The sequence below is a fragment of the Varroa destructor genome, unplaced genomic scaffold (genome assembly GCF_002443255.2).
Source record: "Varroa destructor unplaced genomic scaffold, Vdes_3.0 BEIS01000007.1, whole genome shotgun sequence".
NCBI lineage: Eukaryota > Metazoa > Arthropoda > Arachnida > Mesostigmata > Varroidae > Varroa > Varroa destructor.
This window is the reverse complement of record NW_019211460.1, coordinates 5,920,663-5,938,168: the sequence shown is the minus strand read 5'-3', so window position 1 is coordinate 5,938,168 and position 17,506 is coordinate 5,920,663. Positions and strand designations below refer to the sequence as shown.

General features: G+C 38.3%; 1 protein-coding gene across 1 annotated transcript in view; it reads right to left on the bottom strand.

The window, feature by feature from the left end:
* Positions 1 to 17: 17 nt before the first annotated feature.
* LOC111253807 (uncharacterized) overlaps positions 18 to 17,506 on the bottom strand; it is a 106,638-nt gene continuing 89,149 nt past the window's right edge. Inside the window, exons 4-5 of the mRNA XM_086973917.1 lie at positions 10,169 to 10,552; positions 18 to 268 (exon numbers count right to left, since the gene is read on the bottom strand). Of these exons, the coding sequence (XP_086830043.1) occupies positions 170 to 268; positions 10,169 to 10,552 (483 nt within the window). The 3' untranslated portion in view covers positions 18 to 169. The remainder of the gene's footprint in view (positions 269 to 10,168; positions 10,553 to 17,506) is intronic.

Genomic DNA, 17,506 nt, shown 5'->3' with positions numbered 1-17,506 from the left:
ATAGATATATATAGCGAGCTATTTTACATTTGACGGAGCCATTGCACCCCGTTAAGAATGGGCTTTAAATGCAATTTAAATATAATTTTTTCTATATTTAATTCGTTAATGTTATTGTTGGCTATCAGGCTCAACTGCAAAGACGAAAAGTCCTTTTTTGATGAATCCATTAGTTCCACAACATGTTGGAGTCGAGCATTGACGGCCATGACTGTATTCCTGAACCCTGGTAACCTCCAAAGTCGCTAACAGCGCATGAAGTCGAAGTCTGAAATTCACCAAACGATAATTTTCATATATTAGACTTTACCGTATGTGATGCACTTAAAACTTGAATTACGCCAAACGTATCTAAACTACCTGTCTAACGGATTCAATGTGTGTTTGCTTGCAATTTTTTTTTCTCTAAAGTAAGTTACTTATATAAAAGAAACAAAAAGAAAGTATATATGCTAAAATATTTGGAACACTTTCTTGGACGCTTTGTCATACTGAGATTTTGTTAAATAGAGAGGGGTCGCCCAACCATGGTACGAACTTTATAAACACGGTCAGCGTAACAAACAGAATTGTCATATCGTTTATAAGTAAACTTTTTTCCACAAAGTGGTTAAAAAGCTTCCAGCTTCTAAGTCATTGTTTTGATTCACGTGAAGCATCCCTCTTAAGCTGTAGTTGTAATGTATTTGCTTCATTAACTCAGGTGCACGTAAGGTGGTTTAGGTTTAAAAGCAATGTGGAAACACCCTGTTTCCACATTGCTTTTAAACCTGTGGCCAGCTGTCTGAAACCGAACGTAAAAAATGTAACATTTATTTGACTCACGAGCCGTACGAGTCCAAGTACGCTATATAAAAAAGACCTTAATTTTTCAAATAAATAACGAACCTTTTTTTTTATAGACCCGTACTTTAAAGTATGTGTTAACACAAGGTTTGCATTGATGGCCACAAAATGGACTGAAAAACAATTATAACAAGTAAACATGGTTGATGGCGATGTAATTAAGGAAGTCTATAGTAAGATAGCTTCCAATACACCAAAAATACAACCAAGCAAATACATTTTTCAAAAACACGAAGCGAAACATCCAATTGGCCCTGGAGGCCTTGATCTGTAGTAATACGATTGAAGTTTGGAAAAAACACTCTGCAACGAACAAGGCTACAAAAATAGGAAAAGGCAATGCGGCACATCATTATTGAAGCCTTTCAAAGAGTGAACACGACTAGGTACGATTTCTAATAGAATTTTTACTATTGTGAAGGTAAGCTAAGGAACTATAAACACTATTTTACAGAGATTAGCTGTTAAATATGATTTTTGTTGGGATCGAATAATAACTGTTCAATAATTCTCCTTCAGCATCGAACAGACGCAAATTATTAGATATATGAAGTGAGTATCTCGACGGGTTCTGATGAACATATGCAGGAAGCGCTACTAGTACTCATAACTAAGGGCTTAAATCTATCTTAAACAAGCTGCAATGAATTGATTTGATGACCACTTTGACTTCTTTATGATTTGTTGTACTTTTAGCTGCACTAAAATCTTTACGGTTTCAATACTGTTATTATCTTGCAAATAGATTGCACTGGTGTATTCGAAGTAATACACTAATGTGCTTTTACGTGCATTGTAAAAAAGAAGAAATGCCGAAAAATTTTATTGTTTTGTCATCTCACGTAGCTTAAGTGGATACGGGAAATATCAGCGTAAGTTAGCCCAAAGTAAAATATTGAAATGCATTATTTAGTAACATTTATGATGTACTTGTGCTGTTTCCGAGACCGTTTATTCAGATAACGCCGCTCGAACTTGGAGCAAACGGCTTCAAATCAGAAAATTTTAGTGGTATACGAATAAAAGTTCCGTCTTAGAATGGAGGTAACTCGCTGTATAAACTTTGCATTCAAAGAACGATTTACTACCGGAACTATTTTAGCCGGTGATAGATCTTTTAAAATAATTAATAATGGCATCATTGTTGGCAACTATACGTGGCTGTAGTGTAGGTGTTATTCACTGCATTTCCTTAAGTCCTGGTTCGTTCATTAGTTACATACGATTCACGTTACAATACAAATGTATTGTCTATAATTGGAAGACATGATAAACAAACCCCTCATCAAGTAGTTAAGGTTACTGAACATACATCGAGTTCCCATACCGCAAAAATTACAGTCAACGCTCTCCGTCGTTCACTATAGTCCTCGTAATAGTGCAGTGAGCCAAGCTCCGTGCTGAGTCAGCCATCTAAAGAAAACATAATTTGCTTTTGGCGATACCCATTAGACATTCCTCCTACAGATTACCGTTCTTTAAGGATCTCGATAATTTGTTAATAGAAAACGCACTATGTACACATGTCGCCAAAACGTAATTCGTTGCAATATTGATTAAATTTGAAAATTTTTTTTATTAAATGGAAAAATCACGGAAAATAGCCGTATATAGTAGAAATTCATATGCTGTGGTGTTCAAAGATAATTGAACTGGACTTTCTGTTTGCATATGCAGTGGGGATTTTCCCTATCTTCGATGAGCTGCAAGAAAACTAGGGGTGGAGAAACATTGATCAAAAAAATATGTTGTCCTGCTGTGTTTTGCAGTGGCGTATAAACTATTATTGGCTTGTTATCTTCAGACGGCACAATTATCACTAGTCAAGAAAATAGGAGCCCTGTACCCACCGGTTAGTGCATGTGTCGTGAAGCCGCTTCATTACGTATAGTTAAAGACGTCCTCAAACTTTGCAGCTACATAATTAAGCTACCACCAATGACGAGTTCGGTAACTTATACTAATCAGTCGGATACGCGTCGGTGAAGACACATAATTTCGACACTCTTGTGTTGATAATACATTATTAGTAAGATGCCTGCATGATTGATCAGTCAATCCAAGACGTTATGGTGGTGTGTATATTACATAACAAATACGAAATTAGATTAAGATAGACCATATTGAATATGAGGCTCTTTTAACGCATAAACTAATGCATACTACATGATGGAGTAAATGATTTTGTGAAAAGTAAAAAAAATGATTGTTCTATTGAGGAAGGTATCTTCAATGTGCTAGCCAATTGAATTTTTCATAATAAACTGCGGTTAACGATAAATTCTGTCCTGGTGCCCATGATGGTATTAATTATCTAAACCAGCATTTCCAAGCATATAAGAATAAAAGGGGATCTTTGCACCATATAGATATAATTTTTATTACAGGATCTTCTTCGGTGAAGTCGTTGTTTATATAGATTTTAAAAAGGGTCAACTGACTATAGGTCCACTGTTTAACCATCTGTCGTTTGCAGTATCTTTGAAAATTAGACAGTTAATCATTCTTTTAGTAATTTACGAAACCTGGACCTTTTAAATGAAAAGCAACATCATTTGCTAAGTCTATGATTTAATTGATTCAATTGATTGAATTCAATTGATATGGTTTAAAATTGAGTGAACGATATTGAAAACAAGATAGTTGTTACTTCTGCGTATTTCAGTTTTCTTAAAGCTAATTTTTTTTTTAACGAACTTTTAACGAAGCAAACATCTCTAAAATTTAACTCGCAGTCAGTTGTATGGATTATCTCCACAAACGTGAATGATAGCTTTAGTGAATGTTATCTATTTCATTCGGGAGTTCTCCAAGAGAAGATTTAAAGCCTATTTTATTTCGTATTTAGGTTTTAGCTAACAAGTAGATAGTTTAAACAAGAGTTAGTTGTTAATTTTACATTTTAAAGTATGCTGCTCTATGTCTTCCTAACGTATATATATATATATATATATATATATATATATATATATATATATATATATATATATATATATATATACGTTAAGCTATACGGCGCGTATACGTTAAGCTCAAGGTGTTTAGATCCAGTCAGATGAAAGCGAGTCGCTCCAGCCACTTGGCGAAAGATTAGTCAAATCGTCAATGGGCAAGGTGGTGGGTTTGAGCCTAAATTGAATTGAATTACCGCTGAAACAGCCGAAAAAGGTGTCGCGGTGCTTGCGGGCGTTCATCAGTAGGAGTGATCCCAGTAGCCAAAAAAAAAATCGATTTGAGTTAATAGCACAAACATCGTAACGGTTGAGCAACGGCTCGAAAATATAAAGGATGATCAGACAACTTTGTTAAAGCAAAACCTGGATATCTCTCCATCGGGAAACATGACGTGTCTGAAAAATAGCCACACCATAATATGACTGATTAACAACGCGGACGGCTTTAAATCGTAACTGGCTTTAAACACAAATGTGATTTACGCAAGCACAATTTCGTTATAACATAGTGATAGCGAGGAAGACGTTCAGGATTGCTGACAACAACAAAGTTCGACCGCTAGCGACTAACGATTAACTGCTCAAGGGTATGATATATCCACCATAAACCGGAACCGGAAATATATTTATTATAACAATATATATTTTCTGCATCCGTGTACGTTACCGGACGCGATCCCTTCGTCCTGCACCTAATCTTTTCTTTGTAGGTTGGCGATAACACGCCACTGCCATGACCCGCGCAAGCGATTGGTATACCGTGCAACTTGTTTTCTAGCGCTTTATTTAGGTTCGAGCTTGGCCAGCAGTTTTCGAGACATGTTGGGCTATTGTCGTGGGATGCAGGAGGACTGTCTTCCTGGAATGGAGCGTCCGACGCAAAAGGGCTGCTCTTTCGGGGACCCGGCTCCGTCAATCAAGGCGGAACCCTTTTCTGCAGCTTTGATACAGAATGACCGAGTGTCTGAACTGATCGCGATTCTAGCGGGGGTTCTTCCGGCAAGACGGTTTCGATGTAATTCGAATCGCGCTGCATTTATGGCCCTTCTAACCATAATATTTATCGTGATCGCGACCGCTGGAAGCATCGTGTAAATAGGCGTGTGAACCAGCATTCTTGAGCGTGGGACTCGTCTGTTTTACCCATCCATTTGCTTGCGGGTGGGCTAGGACGGCCCTCAAATAGTGTTGAAACGCGCCAGATACCGCTGGACGTACCGGCCTCGGAAGCATCCTACATTATTTGTGACGATGGCGTCCATGAGTCCGTATAGATACCGAAGAGTAGAGGGCTTTTATACAGCACGAATATTGGCGTGTCGGGTCGGAAAAGTAGAACGAATACTCATCAGCAGGAGCAGAAGAGCTTTTTCCGCTACTGACTTACAAAATTCAAGTTGTATTGGGCGAAAGGGCATGTCAGCGATTCTATAGACGTCTTTTGTTCTCTCACAGATGCCAAAATTGCGAATGTACTTCATGCTCGTCTAAACATCCGTTCAGATGTGGCAAGGAGCCCGGCTAATCGTGAAACCCCGCCTGGAGACCCCGCGGCTTAAACGTTTACAGCGCGGCTCCCTATAGTAAAATCGGGCGGCCCTTCGATCCTTCGACGGTAAAAGTACCTGGCTATAATTTGAAGCACCATCTCTACTGGGGCCCAACGGTAACTGGTGCACTATAAGCCCATGCCGTCATTTAGTGAGTTTTCGCAGTGGCGCCACACACGTACACGAAAACAATCAGGTTATCGCTTACTGCGCTGCGCCGGTGCCGCACATCGAAATCATATTTCGACAGCTTCGAGGCTCTTTGGGCCATCTTAGAACAGGGGTCCTTTTCGTCATGCAATTTTTTACCGCGCTATTTCGAACGGCTATTAGGAACCACAGTTTACACAAATATATGTGGAATTTTTTCCACCTTTACACAACCAAATACTCTGGCGAATTCTAGTTCGTATTTTGAACTGAAAACGCTTACGCAAATAAGACTATTACGCGAACTGCATAAACACCGCCTCCAGGTAGACGCCGTTTTAGTCGATCTTTATTTTACATGGCATTGCTTCCCGTAAATGTTGCAAGATCGTTCTACTCGTCAGAGCCTCTTTAATGCCATAAATATCGTCTTGTGAGAGACCGTCCATGCCAAGAGGTCACCCGTTTTACTGATTCGCATAGCAATTTGGCGATATTGGGGAAATTCCATACAAACTGGCGGTCAGCTGTGACTTAGCACCGCAATTCACCTAAGAACCGGTTCATCAACCGCTAGAATGTTGGCAGGACATTGGTTAATGCGAAACAGGCATCTATTGAATATAGATCGTATGAGGTATAAAATGCAGTCTTATTTTTGTTACCGGATACATGGTAATCTGCCGATAGTCACTCGTCAAATCCAAAATGAACGAGGACATCGCCAACCCATGAGTTTTTTTTGTAGCCGTGCCTAGATTCCTGTAACCTATATGAAATCGAATATAACCGTGCTTCTTCACCAGGATGGCTGCAGAAGCTCACGGATTAGGTTCAAGTACGCGATCGTTTGACGTTTGACATATTTCCGGTACGGTCTGATTGACAAGATGCGTTACCTCGGCTTATAGAATAAGCGCCCTAGCTTGCGATACAGCAACCTCATCGAATACTTTTGGTAGGGCTTGTCCAAACAAGTACTGACATGAAACTAGTATGATATCCTTGGTTTCCGATTGGGTGAATGGTATGAGCTCGGCCTAACCTGGCATTATTTTCTGTATAAGCTAGCCATGTTTGAAGATTGGCGACTAAGATTTCATACGTTTCTTTTGGATCAGTAGTCACTGTGCAACACAGACATACGGGTGTACCTATAAGAGATGTATGCAAGGCTTCATCCACCTTAACCGCGAGACTCAGCAGCCCGATAGTCGCTAGCGTTCATTTTGATGGCGCCAATGATATTAGGTAATTTTTGTACATGGTGGGATTAGAACGATTCCGCATATACTGATACGTAAGACCTTATTTATATACTTCCTTAGCTATTTTTGCCTAGATATTCGTAGAAGTCGCGAGTATCATATAATTAGAAACAAGACCATACGTGTCTAGTGCTCTACAGCGTCAAACTTATCCAAATCAGTTGGTCGGAACGGATCCCGTTTGTATATTCAATCTCAAGGCTGCTGTCACTTGTGTTCGATATATCCAAGAAACACTAGCATGGGCTATAATTCTTGTCATGCTATCATAAAACGAACTAACGAAAACATAGATTCCTCAAGTATAGCCGAATTATTTGATTGCATTACAAAAAGGTAAAACTACAATTTCAACAGGGAAGTGTTTCATCTGTATCGTACGCATCAATTTGGTCTCTAGGTAAAACAAAATAAAATGGAAGTCTTAGTTTATGACATTTACCGCTAGACTAATGGAAGACTCTAAAGGAATCCAGTTTTAGCTAGCGAATGTAATGAATCAAAAGTCATTCTAATTCAACTTATTTCTATTTATTAACAACAACAACAAATCTTAAATGTGTAAGAAATAAAAAACAGATTATCCTTTTTTATATTTATGCACTCTCACACTTCTAACGGGAACAGTGATTTCTGCAGATTTTGACCTTTAATTTTAAAGTATTATATTCTAAAAAAAATTCTGCTCTTTTTTATTTCTGTAACATCCCTCGTCATAGTTCACGACTCTCTTTCATCTTTCGGTAGCAGGTTTCGTCTCAAAAAAGTTTGCCACCTATATTTTGACTTGTGGATCAGCGTCGAAGGTAAGACCACACAGGTGATTGCTCAGCGACCGCAAGAAATGAAAATCGATAGGCGCACGGTCCGAAAAAGGCTCAACAAAACCTCTCACTTGAAGTCAAGGGGAGCAGCTTTAACGAAAAAAACCCTGCTCCAAAGCACTTCCTGTGTCACAGGGCAGAGCCCTTTGACCTTGTTTGTCGGGTCTTTTTTAGCTCGGTTAATTCGACGAAACTGGATCACATAAATGTGCCAATCAACTTTCTGGGCCACAAGAAGCGATTCCCAGTGGATCAGGCCTTCGCAGTCTTACTAAATGCAAAACATAACCTCTTTGGGGTAAACATCTGGTTAAGCGCAAGGCCTTGACTTCTTTCCTGGAGCCAGTCATTTCAATGTCTACTTCTGGTCTATGTGCAGACACCACTTTTCATCGCCGGTAACAATTCTGTGGAAAAATAGATTGTTGTGGCCGTTTGATATCGGACAACATATTCAAGTGCTTCGTTAACTTCCTACTGAATTCAGAGCGTTCATGCAACGACGGTCGTGTGAGTGCGGTCATCTTTTCAACCAAATCCTGAATTGTTTGTGTTTGAATTTTTTTCAAAAGAATCTTAAGATCGTTGTCATCAAATTCAGACGGCTGGCCGGAGCGTCGGCATATCCAACTTAACAAATCATTTTTGAAGTATGACCATTTTAAACTTGGCAGACCACGTTTGAGCTCTCCATTTAGCAATAGCGTCGTTACTGTACACGCAGAAAATGTCCCGGGCTGTTTCGGCAGCCTTTTGGCTTGGACCAAATTGTATATAAAGTGTCAAAAACGCACTTTTCTCCACATCAAAGAGTTATCTGAAAATAACGCAATAGTGCTACAGGGCCCAGGATGAACGCATTTCAACGATACATTAGTAACAAATAACAAGTGGGAGGGAGGAAGAAAATAAAGTTTTTGTTTTTCTAAAAAATGCATGGTAATCATCATATTACTTCCGCGTCTCATAATGCCATTGAAAAATATGCGCTTAATGATTCACTAAAAACATTGCTATAAATTTAAACGCTTCGTATATTGCAATGCGCTTTTAAGTACGCTCACGAATGCCAAATGTGATAATTTCCTTAAGTTGGAAAATTAAGCAACACTTTGCGACCTTTTCCAGTCTTCAACAGAACAGCACAACATGCATTGATGATGATTTCCACAAAATAATCAATTCGAAAGGTATTAATGCAACATTTAGAACATAGAACAACACAGAATGAAACATTTAGATAGCTTTACGTACTCTCAAGAAATTCTTAGCAAGTTACATTCGAATCCACGATGAATATTGGCAATAATTATCCATGCTTAGACACAGATTAAGCAATCAAATAAATGTCAACGTAGTATAATCACAATCAACTTCGTAAGTTTAGCAAGAAGCTCGAGTAATGTAAATACAGTTGCCTACGTTTGGACTTGCAGAACTTGATTTTTAAAGACGTCTCAATTATCTCACCACCAGAAGCTGTGGCAGCCATATGCCATGAGCATAAAGTAAATGATATTTGAAAACCGTCATTTCCCTAGCAGTGCTTGCTGTACTACGCACTATAGAAGCGGCTTAGGTAAGTGTTTGTGATAAATTGTCCACATGGCCGTGGTCAAGAGTGTAGCGCTTACTTGTGTACACTGCACGGAAAAAAATACTTATTAACAAGTATTTGCACGTAGCATAGCCTAGATCTAGGATTGAAAAAAAAACAATTTGCCCTAACAATAGAATGCTTCTGTCTTTTATTATGCTTGAGCAAGATCAATGAATTCATTGTAGCGTTTAGGTCAACACATATTTTCCCTCTGACTTTAGTATAGCTTTGAAGGAAAGGCCTGGGTCTAAGGAACAAAGTTGAAAGTGTTATTTTGTAAAGGGAACTTCGATGCTTCAAATCGTTTTAGCGACTTACTCAAATATCTCACATATCAAGATATGTTTCACTATAACCAAGTTGTACAAGCACATACGGTAACGCTATATATCTAAAGTGGCTTGAAGCGAAACTTAACTATGCTTTCAAAGGCATCATTTCATGCTATAAAGAATTACAACCTACTATTTTGACCCGATATGGTTCTATAGGCTATCGGCGAGTGAAAATAACCTGTCCGTCGTGAAAAATCATACTAGTTACGATATAGCAGACTAGTGTCATTCTCTTTATTAAAAAAAGGTCCAGCTTTTATTGCGATACTTTAAGAGGAATCCCTTTTTGGAAATAATCAAAAAAATAAGCTCAGGTTTTTGGGTGTATATTGTACACATTGTCTTTGAATAATTTGATGCCTTTAAAAGTACCTTGGCTTTACGTGCTGTAGCCAAATGTATCATTTCCCATGTGATGCAATGAATTTCATATTTTTAGAGAGCTAGGTTTTTCGTATACGTACAGGCAACCGAGGCTATTCAATAGCTTGTTTTATCTGATTTTCTTAGCTCATTTTCTTTTTTTATAAAAAAAATAGTAGTGCTTGGTAGAAATAAAACTTACCCTAGCTGATTTTTAACTTTCAGTCTTCTATGTTAGGTCTCAATACCTCTGTTCGATGGTATGGCGAACTACAAACCTGGGTAAGAGGTGACGCTCCTGACGGGGCGCTAGTAACACCGGCCATGGAGACTGGCGGTATCGAAAGAGGACTACTCGTTGGTTGTTGCTGATGTGATCTAAGCGAATTAAGGGGCGGCAACTGGGGTGGCATTGCCGCTAATGGAACAGGTGATGGCGGGGGCCAACGAGAGTCCGGCCCTGCAAACGAAACGGAGCACAATGCGTCCGTTGAAACTGCAGATGGCATAGTCGGAACAGGAGGTGGTCCGAAAGGTGGTAACGCGTGCGACGGAAGTAGAGGACCGCCCATACTGACGCCGATACCGCTAACTGAAGAACGGAATACGGACGACGTCTTCTTGCGCTTCTTCCATTTGGCACGCCGGTTCTGGAACCATACCTGAAGTATCAAATGATGCGGGGCGTTGCATTTAAATACTTATAAACTTTTCACCGAAATGGAAATATATATGTTTGGTGGGAGGTAACGTCAACTTGTGTAAAAATATTTGGAACCATTTATTTAGTATTGATATAAGATAGCACAATCTCACACAAGTTGAAAACTATTACGCAGGAAATTGTTATTTGCTTGTATGCATTCAGTTAGGATAGGAAGATAAGAAGCTTTGCATTAGTTGGAAATAAAAAAAAATGTAAAGAAAATAAAACTTTTAAAAAAAGTTCCTTTAACCCTATGCAGATCATCGCCGTTGTCGAAGAGCTGTAGGAATAAACGCCGAAGGGACTTAATTTCTGTTTTGGAAAGTATGTGTGGTGCGCTTGGAAGCCCAAGTAACTTTGAAAAAACCTAGTGTCTTTTAGTGTCTTCCTGTTGAACCACCTCCAGATCGATCTATGTATCACTGCACTGATATAATTCTAATGGAATCCATTAAGGTAGGCCAATGTCGAAGTAATCGCTGGTCGTTTGGATGAAATGGATGTGCTATAGCACAGCTGGGAGGTCGAGAAATTTTCACTTCAAGAGACAGTGCTCCGTCATTATGTATCGCATGGGTTACATTCTGAGTTTCCGCGGCTGATTGGTATCTTGGCGTTTTCAGTGTAAAGTTAGGGTCATATAAAGGTATCGCACACTGCTTGCGCATTGGCTACTTAATGTTTACGGAAAAGCAAATCAGTCCGTTATCAATAAAAACTATATACAGTGCTGTGGCATTTACCAGCAAATAAAAGCAGGGGATTATAGTCTAGTGCTTCCTGCGCCACCGGATTCGACAATCCCTAATTTTGACGAAGTTACTCCAAACTAGTAGAAATCATAATGAAATGATTGATATATCCCTTGTGTCACATAGACAACCACATGCCAAAGCCTGCGGTACAGGGGGCTTCCCCCATGAATAGAAAAGTCAAAGGTTCAACAAAAATATTTCGCAGGGATGACTAATCGAAATTTAGCAAAAGGTTCCTCCTGCTTAATCTACTGGGCTGGAAGGATTTCGGGATTCGAAAGTGCCTGCAGATAGGCATGGTTAAGGTTTGATGACCTAATTTACCACAATATATTCTTGTAACAATAATATGAGAACAGAGCAAGTGACCGTGCATTTGCCTGTCACCAACAAAGACTTCTATGACATACAGTTTCAGATAGACATGCATATATTTTTCTTTAAAATAAAACTGGTCATGGACTCAGGCTGTCATTTTCGAGAGCTTGGTAAATCTCGGCAGTCTGCTTTCCATTACGGCGTCATGCACTAAGATAGAAGTAAAATTTTTTGCATTAAATACGAACAAATTTGTTTCTGAAGCACACATTCCAATTTCGTTGCTGTTAATAATCTTGACCTATGCGAATTCACAGTTACGGTTTGCGTTTCTAGCTTGATGTACTTGATCTGAGGAGAAAAACGAGTAGATTAACATATGATTCCCGCCGTTCAAAAACGAGTTCATAATCTGCATTTAGTTCTCATAGAATCGCTTATTACATGGCTATCAACGGCCGATATTAACATAAAGAAAACTTATCCGATGCCAGTTAACAAGGATCCTTCCTTGTAATAAATAAAAAAAATAACTTGTCGGTCTGCGTATTTGGACATATGCAAAAAATTTTGCTCGAAATTTCGGTAGAGGGATCTCTTCCTTGTGCTACAAGCGAGCCATTTGAGTATATGCTGATACAGTGTCAAACACGAAACGTTTATTTGTTTTAATTTACAACGATCCACTGACTAGTACAGATGAGTGAGAAATATATACTTTCATGGTTTTTCTTACAGCTATTATCTTGTTTTTATTCTTAACGGAACCAAAGCATAGGATTTTTTTTAATTGTCCTAAAACTTAAGCCTACGTATATGCATTAGATTCGTTTCATTCGAAAGGTACAAAAAATCACCGAAAAGGACTCGAAGGTTTCTTAGAAGAACTTTAAAAATGAACAAAACACTATCAAAACTTTCGAACTTCTCATGGATAAAATTTATTAGACTAAAAAGATATTAAACTTTTCTTCGATGATTCCGAAAGAAAGGCTCCTTCATAATTTATTACTGCGTGAGCCACAGCCATAGCAATGTGCGGAGGGGCATATCAGTTGGTGCCTTGAAATGTAGCTTCAGCAACATGATTTCTCGGGCCCATGCCAACGATAAAATCAAAAAAGTTAATATTATGTGCACGTTTAGGTGATACGTTATCGAATGCTGAATTTTCTAGAGAAGGGTATTATTATTGCTGGCTTGCATGTATATGGATTACGCAGAGGAAATGCTTCGGAGAGTGAGAGTAGCGAGGATTTTGCTGGTTGCAAGACCGTAGCTCACAGCAGGCTTATAATGGTATTGCCCATATCATAATATCCATGCGGTATTTCTATAACTACCTACGTAGCTGAGCCCGTCATTCAGTTAGCCAGCGGGACTCTTAGCTCAGCACGACATCGATATCTAAAGCAATATTCTTCGTCCCGGTAGCTTTGTCAAGTCATGTCATTATAGCCAACGACTTGCTCTCAATTTGATCGTCGCTTTGCAAACCGCTCCAAAAACGTGTAACTCTGTTGCAAGACACGAGTAGAAGAGAAAAGGACGTAGGAATTAGCTGAAATATTTATTAATAGCTGTTAAAAATATTTACTTTGCCTGCAAATGGAAATAAGGTTTTCTAAAGCTTATTTGCCCTACATATATATTATTTGGTTACCATCTACATTGAAAGTCAAAACGGGCGGTTTTCAAATGAAAACCATAATCAGATTTTATTTTCGTACATATTACCGTATTAAGATCATATTATCGTGTTTTCAATAAAGAAAGCGATATTGTGTGTACAAATAGTCATTTTCCATGTATCATTTCAACATATTAGGAATCCCGCTCACAGATCGCATAATTATTTAAAACGTTCTAAACGACACGAAAGAAAAAATAACAATACAGTTAGCGTAGATAAGTATTGTAGACCCTATTTGCACCCAAAGTATTTCTGTACATATGCATCTCAGGATATTTTTTATACGAGTTTACGATAGGTTAGGTTAGGAGCCCTCCATTGGGCTCCAAGTTTAAGTGATACTCGTTTTGTAAGTTTAGTTGCACTTTTTTAGTATTTCTTAAGATCTGGTACCCATTCTTCACAGCCGTACCCATATTTAGTGTGTTGCATACTAAGCAAGCTGGCTGACTAATTTGAATAATATACTAAGGCCTAAATCTGCCAGGACCATGGCTGTGAGCTCCTCAATTGCAGTCACAGTAAGTAAAAGTAGTTATTAAGATTTCGACCATGAGGATCTTTGAGCATAAGTTTGCACACTTTGTTTGATAAATACTCCACACAACAGTTTATTGTGTTGTAGGTTTCGCTATATTATATACAGGTCGTAGCTTTTTAATTTGGCATTCCAAATTTGTGTTCTAAAATAGCGATACGCCTGTTAACAATGTCCGTCTGCGAAGACGGTGTAGCAAGTTACCACTCCAAATCACGAATCAAAGACGAAACTGCATTCGATTAAATACATTAAAGCATGGTTGTTTTTACACCACCAAATATGTATATCTGGGAGACATTGTCTGATTCAAGTCATTTTTAGGCTTGCACCTTTTGCTAAAGGCGCGCGGTCAAAGATCTCCCTAGTGAACTCAGTTCCTAGTCTGTAGCTTACCTTAGTCCGTTAAAACCCACTGCCTGCGGGACGTTAGAAACATGTCCAATATATTATGCAAGCGCAAGTAATGTTTCTTTTTCTCTGTATCTTGGATTGTTTAAATGTAATAAGTCAGAAATGGCACTATGGACCTGGCAAATAGGTGATCAATTGGAACTTTTGAAGAAAGATGGCCAAACAACTTCGAAATTTCCCTAGAAGTAACGTTCTGAGCATTCAACTATCGGCAAACATCTTGTATCTACAAAATTTTGTCAAAAATTGGGAATCTGGGTGCCTTGGCACGTGTAGAACGTGTGGTGATTTTCTGAGATACGGCATAACTGACGAGAGCTGCAGCCACATAGCTTACTATAGTAATGTATACCATGAGGACATAGGTCAACAGAAACGTTTCAAGCGAAGAATAAAAATTTTCAGTCGTTACAGCCGGTACAAAATAAGCAGTTCTATAGATAACATATGTAAAATCTATCCTTATCTAGGGATTTAAGAGGGTAATGAAACGAAAAATATTTCGATTTATTATATCATTACATTACGCAGAAAGATAGATCATGTAGATAGAAAGAGAACAGGAAAATGATATGATCATGCTACAATGAGGAAAAAGTAAAGTGGAAGAAAAATAGAACAAAGAAAATTAGGAAATACAAAGAAAATAATGTTCATATGTTGATATCCAGTTCGTTTGAATATTGTTTAATTAGAGCCATGATTTGATCAAGGTGAAATATTTTCTTCTACATCCAACAGAAAATACACAGGACACTTTATAATTAACTGACAATCAAAGGATGTGGTAAACATAAATTTTTTTTTAACAAGAGAATGCTACTATGCATATTAGTAAGTAGGCATGATCTTTGCATTCCCAGAACAGTGAATAGAGCTTACGTCTCTGATGGAAACGAGTAAACCTTACAGCCCAGTCTCCCATTTGTTGGATTGTGGCTTGGGGTCACGATGGTATTACTTTAAACCGATTATGTCGTGCTACGAATAGAGTGTCCAGCAAGAACACTGTGTGCTCCCTTAGCGTCATTCGGCGTTCATTTAGGTGATCATCATCTTGTGATCGTTAGTAAATAGGTCCTCGTTAATAATCGAAAAAGCATAAGATAAAAAGCGTCATACTGAACAGAGATGCATAAAGTTTCGAATGTAAAGGTTGCAAATGGCCTTGCAAAAGACGACTTTTGCCAAATGCAAAAGACGACTTGAGCGGGTATATCTTAGGAGCTTATTTGAAATGCACCAAAATAATAATAGATGTAGTCATAGTGATCGATTGTTGTTTTTTTACGACTATTCCCCATAAATAAAAATGTGCTAATAGCAAATACGCGGTCAATGCAAAGCCATTTTCTCCATGTGGACATACTTTTAATACACGTGTATATATATTCTTGCGGTTTCACATAATGCTTAGTTCGTATATTCGCTTCGTCAGTTTGTCTGCATATCAAAGCATTTGCCAGTACAGTTTAGCCTCTTTAATCCTTAACGCATTCGAAAATCTAGTTTTTTTTTTTTTTTTTTACAGCAAACAAATAATTACAGTACGCTGCTACTCTATACAAAAACTTATCAAATATTTTTGAAAAGAGCACACACGTTTTCTTATATGAGATTAGTACCTTTCACAAAAATAATTAACTTAGCACAAAGTAGGTGCCTTATGAATGGAAATACAAATTTTTAGCTCTAGAACTATGTAAGTAGAATATGGCTGCCTTAATTGTATCTATCACATAGGCTTTAGAATGAAAGTGTTTTCCCTTTTAGACAAGTGAAACAATTTTTTTTACCTATTATTGTTTATCGTATTCTGCTTTCGGGTTCATTTAGGCGAGCATAAAATTTCAAATCATGAGCATACAGTTACCTGATGCCTTACAGTATAATATTTTTTATACCTTATATCAAAAACAAGATGGATTCTACACACAATCGCATGTTCGTTTGTTATGTCGAATAATTACGTGTCCAGCCTTATGTAGTAAAAATCAAAACTTAGTTACGACAATCGCACAATGAACTTACTTAATTTGACCAGCTAAGTGGCAATTTTCTACGCAAATGCATCATGTCGCTTCTATTCTTTACAAGTCCGAATACTTTTTAACCGAGTAATAGTTTTCAAAGCCTATTGAAGCATGTAATTAAACTTCTTTTCGAACTCTAGCGCTCCGAGCTGTTAGGATTTTCAACTATTTGTGTTATTAATATAAGTTATTTGTTTACATTATTGCAATCTCTACTCATGGTCTTACATGGCCATAGGCGAGACTTTATTATATCACCTGTTTAGTTTAGCATGAGTCCTCAGTTCACAGAGTTTCCATGGTATCAGTGGACAGCCGTACTCCTCGTATGTTTACAAACAAAAATATGTTAGGTTAGTAAAAGCAAAAGTAGTGACATGCTCAGCTTTTTATGAATTATTCTCGGATACTTAGGTTTCATTGACGATTATAGCGCATTAGCGACTGCACTGCATGATCATGAATAAAGATCTAAGTAGCGGTTCGGTATCGCTAAAAAAGCTGCATACCATTTCTAACATTTTCAACATAACCAATTACTCCGAATTAATTAAAAGTTATCACTGGATCGTAACCTTCTTCCTTAAACTCAGGGTTTTATACAATTAGAAGCTCTTTTAGTACTTACATTTCGGACAAGCACATAAATGCAATTAATCTTTGTTACTAGTAAAAATGATGCAAACTAAATATGGTGATTCAAAGCAATATGCCAAGCATTCTATAGTTATTACGAAGTCTTCATGTATCCGCGAGATGCGAAACAGATATTTATTGTGTGGACGGGGCGCATTAAATTTTTGTTGAATCAGAGCACCTACAGTGCAAAGGTTTAGAGGTTCTTTGGGGAGCCGACTGAAGTAGGATTTACTAGTGTACCTGGTTGTCAGGTAGCAGGACTCGAGGCGTGCATCGGCGACCAGTGTAATAGTGCTGTGACGTTGTAGGAATTTAATAAAGCGATCGCACGTGCCCACAGGGTCATGCGTACCATCCCCCCACTTCCTTTCGAGATTAGGCGAGGTCTTAGGGGCGTTTGATAGACACGTGCTTATAAATCTCTCACTCGGCAACCCCTATCTGTTCGGGCTACTAGAACAAGTCGAAACCAGCGATAGACAGGATAAAGGGGCGCACTGCAGGTGGCAGTGCCCTGATG